This window comes from Aythya marila (genome assembly GCF_965140915.1).
Source record: "Aythya marila genome assembly, chromosome: 3".
Taxonomy (NCBI): Eukaryota; Metazoa; Chordata; class Aves; order Anseriformes; family Anatidae; genus Aythya; species Aythya marila.
The window spans coordinates 25,420,620-25,429,424 of record NC_139044.1 but is presented as its reverse complement, the minus strand read 5'-3'; the positions used below and the strand labels follow the sequence as shown (position 1 = coordinate 25,429,424).

The 8,805-nt window shown below is 41.9% G+C and overlaps 1 protein-coding gene across 1 annotated transcript in view; it reads left to right on the top strand.

Annotated features, from left to right (window-relative positions):
- Nucleotides 1–62: 62 nt before the first annotated feature.
- Nucleotides 63–8,805, top strand: part of ERO1B (endoplasmic reticulum oxidoreductase 1 beta) — a 34,091-nt gene continuing 25,348 nt past the window's right edge. The window contains exons 1-3 of the mRNA XM_082758279.1: nt 63–229; nt 4,219–4,338; nt 7,567–7,650. Of these exons, the coding sequence (XP_082614405.1) occupies nt 143–229; nt 4,219–4,338; nt 7,567–7,650 (291 nt within the window). The 5' untranslated portion in view covers nt 63–142. The remainder of the gene's footprint in view (nt 230–4,218; nt 4,339–7,566; nt 7,651–8,805) is intronic.

Sequence of the window (8,805 nt, the reverse complement as noted above, 5' to 3'; positions counted from 1 at the left end):
GCGCTCGGGCTGAGGCGAGCGCGGCGCCCCCGCCCGACGGCTCTGGGCAGGGAGGAGGAGGAGACGGAGACGGAGACGGAGACGCCGCCGCTTCGCCGAGCCTCGCCCGCTTCGTGCGGCCGGGCGGAGCGGCGGGAGCAGCATGAGCAGCGGCGGCGGGGCCGGGCGGAGCGGGGCGGCGCTGCGGCTGCTGGCGGCGCTCGGCTGCGTCCTCGCGGCGGAGGCCCAGGTGGGAGCCGCGGCGGGGGGAGCGGGGCGGCCGGGGGGGGGGGGGGGGGGGGCGATCGGCGGCGGGCGATCGGCGGCAGGGGGCTCGGGCACGGCCCGCGGCCTCCGGGCAGCGCCGTCCTCAGGCAGCCGGCGGGGAGCGGCAGCCCCGTGTCGGGGAGGGAGGGAGGGAGGGGAGGGGAGGGGAGGGGGGGCTGCGGCTCGGCCCCGGGCGTCGCGGTGAGCACGTGGAGCGGAGCGCCCCTGCGGCCCCCGGGTGTTGTTTTTATTGCGTCTTCTGAAGTTGATGTGCGGGGTGGAGGCTGACGGCCCGAGGCGGGGAGTAACCGAGCTCAGGAACCCCACGGTTTGGGGTTATAACCTGAAGCTGTCCGAGGCTTCAGAAAAAAAACCCTTGCCTAACAGTTATCCCAGCATAACGAGACGCTGGCTGAACTGGAGCTCCTAACGCAGGTGTTAGGCTGTCGTGGCTTTCTCGCAGCCCTTGGCAGAGGGGTGGCTGTTTGTAGGACTGTTATTACCCTGTGCTGAGAGCTTGAACAGCCACGGCTCGACTTGCCCCGAGGAAAGATAAGCTGCCCATTAGCCCTTGGGGTTGTGTTACCTGCAGTTCTTCTCTTGTTCTGCAGCCCTGGCAGAGTGAAACGTTGAGGAGCAAAGCGGTGTCCCTGGTGGTCTTCTAATTGTTGGAGCAATTAAAGTGCAGCAACCTTATAGCACTAATAAGGTGGTTGGTGTAAATATGCTGCTTGTTAGTATATGCACTTGTTCGGGTTGCTGATAACGTTGAAGTGCTGAGTACACTTCTTTGCCGGCCTTTCATAAGGAGAAATTGATGCAGGTTAAACGCCGACCTTTTTGTGTGAAAGCTTAGTTTATCTTGGAGCAGTTTGACATGTCCAACACAGCTGATACTTGTACAAAAACTAAACTAAGTTTAATGATACATGGGAATGCTTTGATAAGCATATTGGGAATAAGGAATAGAAACTAGTCTGTGTCTGACTTTGATCACACTTATGTTAGACTAATGCTCCTAGAGTTTATCGTAAAGTTCAAAGTAATTGACAAATGAAAAGGAAGCCTGATACTTGGTGGTGGTAACTTCTAGTACAGTTCAGAAGTTGTGCTAACTTATAGTAGAGTTTGGCTGTGTATTTGTGGTTTAAGTTAACTAGTGCAGCTCAGCTCAAAAAGGCAAAAAATGAGTGGCGTGGATAGCAAAGTAGGTCGTTCAATAGGTAGTGTTAACTGTGAAATATGTTGTCCTTATTTTCATATCTTCACATTGAAAATTCACTGGGGGATCTGGGTGCTGACAAACAGAGCAGTTTCATGCATTTTCTTAGTGGTCTGTCATTAAGCACTGAAGACTTTACTGGCACTAATGACAAGGGCGGCTGGAGTCAGCATGCCATGAACTGACGCTGCTCCTGTGCAGTATTGGCTTTTCATATGGGCTGTCAAAGGACTTCATAAATTGTATTTTGGTACAGATACAGCATTGTTTAATTTTAGAACGTGCCTTCCAAGGAAACATCTTTTTTTTTTTTTCTTTTTTTTTTTTTTCCAGTTTTATGTATTCAGGGAGCCAACTGCTTCAGTTTTGTAAAGCTTATGAGAATGAAATTGAGAGTTTTGCTTGCTTGCTCTTGCTACCCTATATTAGTTTTTCTCTTAAAAAATTTGAGCCCTCTTCTAGTTTGGGGGGTAGATTATTTTTGGCACTGCTTATTTTTCTGAGTAAAATGCACTACATTGTGAAAGGTGTTCCTAGAATGAAAGTGTTATCAGAGACATCTGGCAAAGGTGTAACTTCAATTAGTTTGTTATCTTGGTTAAATAAAGGACTGCAGCTTTATTTTCCGTGGGTATTTGATACTGCTTGTAAGTACAGCTTGTTGATTTGGATCGCTTTCCCCCAGAGCGGCATTTTTGGTTTTGCAAAGATGGTCTAAATATTTTTATAAGCAGTGGGAGGCAAGCATCAGAATTATTTCCTACTCTTCATCTTTAAGTCCAAAGAAAATTTCTCAGCTCCTCCTCACTCTGCTTTCATCTTAATACGTTACTGTTCTTTACGTAGCTACTCTGTTATATAGTTGAATAATATGTGAGCAAAATGTTGAGTTACCTTTCTGCCTTTTTGTATTTTAGCAGAATGTGCGAACTGTTTGTTAGTGGTAAGGTGTTACTTTCTCTATGTGTGATTGATACAAAAACTTGAGTTTTGCAATGAAATCATAAATTTAAAGTGCATGGATGTTTTACTTCTGTAAATGTTGATAATAACTTCTGTATTCTTGCTTAGAACTTGGCAGTCATGTGGGTTGTGAGGTCTTTAGGCTTTTTAAAAGCCTGTTAATGAATACAGTCTTCCAGAGCTGTTTGCCCAGGTTTGAAGTTAAATAACATTAACAAAAGCAAGTGTAACAGCATGGAAGACTTTAGGGTGAAGTTGCTTCCCTTAATTGTGTTTTACTTCATTACCATAACTACCCTGCAGAATTGCGACAGCCTATTTAGTGTGTCAGGGAAAGTAAGATCTATGTAAGGGGAATTTCCTACTAGAATGCTTTATTGCCATAACCTCGCTGTATTCTCTTGGGTGGTGAGGAGTCCACTTCCTGGGCTTCCTTTCTTCTTCATAAGAGCGGAAGCCTACAGTTTGATTTCTGGTGACTTTTTTTTATATCAAGCTTGGTTATATAACGGTATCGTTGCTGTAAAGTAGTGGAGTGATTTATCATGCATAAAACAGATTAGAAGATTTCATAACCTCATCTCATCTAGCTGTGAAATCTATGGAGAAAAAAACACAATGTTTTTCTTCTCCTTTCGCACGCAGCCTTTTAGTACTGAGAAGTTCTAAGCCTACACAAGATACAAAATATGCGAGCTTTCCTATTTTATTTGCTTTCTAGGCCATCAGTTATGCTGACAAATTTCACATCTGGCTGAAGAATAATAGTAGTTAGCAGCAGTGCTTGATTCCATCCATTTAGATATGGACTAAAGCCTTCAAACATAAGCTTGAAAGGCCTTTCAAGGGTGCTTCTATTTGGTGAAGAAGCTGAGGAGTAGTTGAGATTTCATTCAATTTATGTCACAAATGTTCACAGAATCACGTTTTCACTGTTCTCGTCTCTCGTTAAGGTGCTGTCAGGGTCTTAGCAAAACTGTTGCCATAGCTTAGTCTGCTCAGTTGTTGGGGCCTCTCTTGGCTACTTGTGCACTGCTACTTCCTCTCCTGTGCTGGCAGCGCTTGGGCTGCCTCGGCACTTGTGCGCGCTTTCTTGCAGGGACAGTCTTGGGCTAGTTCAGTGCCAGCAAGCTTGTGGTCCTGGCACAGGAGGGATGGAGCCTGGGAAGTTCAGGCTTAATTTCACAATAGGTTTACAGCCTTGTAATATTAGGAAAAACAAGTGCAGACACCTGCATTTGTTTGTAGAATTTAACTGTGAAGTTACTAACTTCTTAGGCAGAAAAGTACCGATGCCTCTTTCTCCCATACTGCTAAAGAAACTATCTAGAATTTTTTGTACTTTTAAGAAGAAATGAAAAAAATAGGATAACAGTGCATAGTTGTGTTTTTGGGGGAATTCTTCTGTTGCATGCTCATTAGTTGAATACTTGGTTTGCAATTCTGTGCTAAGATAACGTGTATTTGTAGTTTGGAAAATCTTGCTGTTTGTTCTGCAGAACGTTCTATACGTTGAATCTGTAAAAACAAATTTCAGGGCTGGAAATGGTAGTCTAACATTGATTCAGAGTTGTGTTTGAAGGTGGACTTAAGCTAAAAAGTGCAAAGGTCTGTTATTTCCCAATTTTGGGTGTGTAAAGTATGTTACATAATGAGAAATATATTTTTTGTTATGGAATTTCATTTTGCTGCTATTTCTTTTGACTTATCTTTTTTAGAGGATTTTTCCACAGTTAATGCTGCATTTCTTGATTAAAAAACAATACAATGTTTGTTTTTTTTTATAGCTCACAGGAGTCCTAGATGATTGCTTATGTGATATAGAAAGCATCGATGACTTCAATACGTTCAAGATCTTCCCCAAAATACAGAAACTGCAAGAACGTGATTACTTCAGATATTACAAGGTACAATTAGTGACTTTTTTCCTGAATAATTTAAATGAAATCCATAAAATACAGGGAAGATTACTGAGCAAACCAACTTGGCTGCATTAAGTTGTCTTTTAGAAATGTAGAGTTCTTTCATTTGGTTATAGCAGGCTTTCAGTCCCTGGAATTTATACTGGTAGGAGGTCCTGTGTTTGCTCTGTTAATCCTGGAGTCCGTGACAGCAAATCTACTGCTTTCATTCAGCGTGTAAGTGGTAATTTTCAAGGCAATGTCTTTGGACGGCTACATCTGGGAAAGGGTTGTATATTGGTAGCTTTTTGACAGCATGCAGCACTTGTCTTCGAAGTAACTTGTATAATTGGAAATTAAAATATTACAATTATTTCTTTTTCTTACCAGCTTAGTTCTGATGTCAGTGTTTGCCATCTAGAGAGCTTTTATTTATTTGAAAAAGAGGAACAAATACTTTTCAAATGGTCTGTGATACCACTCACGTCCTTCAACAATTGTTTTCTCTCTGTTAGACTCTGATGAGTGAAATAAGACTCTTATTTTCAGATATGTTTAGCTTGAAAATGAGGTTACATTTTGTGTGAGCTTATCAGATGGTTACCTGCCACTGGAGAGAAAAAAAAAAAAAGATTCCTCTTCAGAGCAGGCCATCTCTGTTCCTTTGCTTTTATATCTTGGCCTTGTCTGACTGTGTGTTATGCCAGTGCTTCCCTTTAACCTGGTCAATTTTTCAGGATTTTTTTTGTTTGTTTTTTGGTTTTTTGTTTTCAGGATGCAGTAAGTTATTTACTTGGTCTGGTATCAGACAAATATTTAAGTTAATGTAAGGTGGGGTTATAAATGTGAGACAGGAGAAGCACTAGAGTCTTCCCTGTGTAGTCTGAGCAAGCAATAATATGTAACTTCATCCTGAATTTCCTCCTGCTACATGACGCAGTTCTAACTTGAGTTTTCAGGAGAAGCAAGGTATGTGCGACCTGAGGGCGAATATCACTTGGTTCTGTTCATTAGTTTCTCTAGAGGCAACAGGAAGATTGAACTCAAAGAGAGGGCTAGCATGTATACAAGGTTTTGTACAAACTATACAATAGTAATTTCGTCCTGCAAATTGAGGTTTTATCTTAATTTTAATAGGAGTCTGCGGATCACAGTTTGTTATAATCCTACCTCATCTTTCATACAGTTTTGATTTCATCCAAATGACTGTATGCTTGAGTGTACAAACAGTAGTTAATGCTTACAATTTTCCTGCATGACAGGAACCAAACCAATACAAATTATTTTGGAATCTGTATTATTAATTCACCCTCAGTGGATACGTATATTCTTCCAGTGGGTAGAGAACTGAGACAGCAAAATGCAGTGTGTTAACCTATAGAGCTGGGGGATAGTCAGGAGTTGAAGTTTTTTTTGCATTGCTGATATTGCTAACAGGAAGATGCAAGGTCCAAGTAACTAAGCAGTATCTGTGCTCACACACAAAGCACACTTGTGAGCCCAACTGAGGTTGTACAGTCTTTGTACTTTAATCAATACCGATTATGCACTGACTCCATAGCACTTCCTTGATTCTGTGCAGGGACAAAAAACCTGCTGCTTATTCAGAAGGGAACAGATAAAAAACTTTCCAATTTATTCAGCTTGATTTTCTGACAAATTCTTCTCTAGAATTAGTAAATATTGTGTAGCAATGGGTGGACTGCACACCGGCCCTCGTGGCTGCTTAAGTGTGTTAGGGTTTACTTTGAAGAAGGTTGTATCCTAACAGTATTAGCTGGTTTGGGTGTGCTTTTTTGGTAGAAATTGGTGTGAGGGCATGTTTTGTGTAGCAGCTCTTACTGGGGTGGTAGTGATGAGATACAACAGGAATGCTGTTACAGTGTACGACTCCATTTGATGTACATCTTGTATAAGTCTTTTCTTGTGAGCTAGCATATGGATTAGTTTTCTGGCTTAAGATGTATAGACCTAAATAATAATTGTGAGCATGTTTTTAAATCTTAAGTTTGTGTTGAAATTGTTCAAGGACTTGATGCTGTCCTTGGAGTATTAGGCTTAATTTTACAGTGCATTTTATTAGAACTCTTGCTGTGTCCAACTGTGGACTCAAAAGTTTCAAATATAAAGTAATAACCTCCAATCATTTAAGCAGGTTATTTGATATAAGTAGTGACTTCAGTTTAATGTCTTTGAATAATACTTATAAACTGAAGGAAACTAGTACAGACTTTGCTAAAGGAAAACTGAGAAACAATAGTTTTACTTTGAGAGTTGTAAAAGTGTGTCTTCATTTTTATCCAAAAATGTTGATAGCTTCTGAGGATAATTGTGTTGTATTTTACTTGTAATTTTAGATTTCAAAGATGGTGTATTTCCACAGTGTTTCTGGTTGATCGTGCAAGAAAACTTTAAGTATGTAGTCTTCAGTGTAGGAACAATGAGGTCCAAGTGTGTGTTACCGTGTGTGTGTGTGTGTGTGTGGCTAATGCAAAATAAAACTTTTTTTTGAACTGACTTTCATATTGGCAATCAGCATGAAATGTAATCGCAAAGTGTTTGAGTCTCTTGCTATGTAGTAGATTCTAGTATGTGTGTTATTCTGCCATTTAATAACAAATAGGAGCATTGACAAGAAAACATGACTGGATTTGCTGGTAATGTTTCTGAAGTGGTTTCTCTTAGTTATTTATACTTGTACAACATCAGCTCTTTAAGTCCATTAATATTTTGATACCCATTATTCCTTGACTAGAGCAATGAAGTGTAGTAGTGATTTGTCCATTTTTTACTGCTTGGAATCTGAAATCCTCCAAGCATTTAATTTAAACCATAAACTTCTGTACTAGTTCCTGTCTTCCATGAAATATATTTCCTTGATCAGTTTAGTACAAATACAACTAAGTGCAGCCATTTTATAGCTGTATGTGTCTGGTTTGCCTTCTTTTTAGCATTTTGTTTACTGCTTTTTTAAGTTACATTAACTGACAGATTTAATTTGGGCTTTACTATTCTGTGTTTGTGTCCACTTGGTACCATTATTAACAACTCCAATGCACCAAGCTTCAGCTCTGAGGGAGAGTAGTTCAACGTATGTTTTTATATGTCAGTACTAAATTTAACCGTTTTCTTTATATCTTTTTTAATTTGAAAGGACTTGATAGTGGGAGTTCTCTGTTTTAAAATTTGCTTTAAATAATACTGATTGTAACCTTTTGTTTTTTGTGTGTTTAGGTCAATCTGAAGAGACCGTGCCCATTCTGGGCTGACGATGGCCATTGTTCTATCAAAGATTGTCATGTAGAGCCTTGTCCTGAGGTATGGATCAAATAACATAAAATAGGAAAGGGTCATTTGACTAAGCAGGTTCCTTATTTTCAGTGAGTAATGCTGTATGCTCTACTTTTCCACTATAGTAAACTTAAGATCTTTGTAATAACATACTTTATAGTTCTAATGGTAAGTAGATACGGTTCTATTATTTCCTCTCATTTAGAATAAATCTATTTTCCAGCCAGGCTGTATAATGTCCTCGAGGAAATGGTAGCACTGAATGTAAGTGCTTTTAGGGCCATTAGGACCATTTTAGGGCCGGTACTTTTCAATATTTTTATAAACGATCTGGATGTAGGAATAGAGGGTATTTTGAGCAAGTTTGCTGATGACACCAAACTTGGAGGAGTTGTGGACTCGAATGAGAGCGTAAAGGCCTTACAGAGGGATCTGGACAGGTTGGAGAGCTGGTCGATCACCAACCGCATGAAGTTCAATAAGAGCAAGTGCCGGGTCCTGCACCTGGGACGGGGAAACCCTGGCTGCATGTACAGACTGGGCGATGAGACGCTGGAGAGCAGCCTAGAAGAGAGGGATCTGGGGGTCGTGGTAGACAGCAAGTTGAATATGAGCCAGCAGTGTGCCCTGGCAGCCAGGAGGGCCAATCGTGTCCTGGGGTGCATCAAGCACGGCATCGCTAGTAGGTCAAGGGAGGTGATTGTCCCGCTCTACTCTGCGCTGGTGCGGCCTCACCTCGAGTACTGTGTGCAGTTCTGGGCACCACAGTATAAAAAGGACATGAAACTGTTGGAGAGTGTCCAGAGGAGGGCTACGAAGATGGTGAAAGGCCTGGAGGGGAAGACGTACGAGGAACGGCTGAGGTCACTGGGCCTGTTCAGCCTGGAGAAGAGGAGGCTGAGGGGAGACCTCATCACAGTCTACAACTTCCTCGTAAGGGGGTGTCGAGAGGCAGGAGACCTTTTCCCCATTAACACCAGTGACAGGACCCGCGGGAACGGGGTTAAGCTGAGGCAGGGGAAATTTAGGCTGGACGTCAGGAGGGGGTTCTTCACAGAGAGGGTGGTTGCACACTGGAACAGGCTCCCCAGGGAAGTGGTCACTGCACCGAGCCTGTCTGAGTTTAAGAAGAGATTGGACTGTGCACTTAGGCACATGGTCTGAACTTTTGGGTAGACCTGT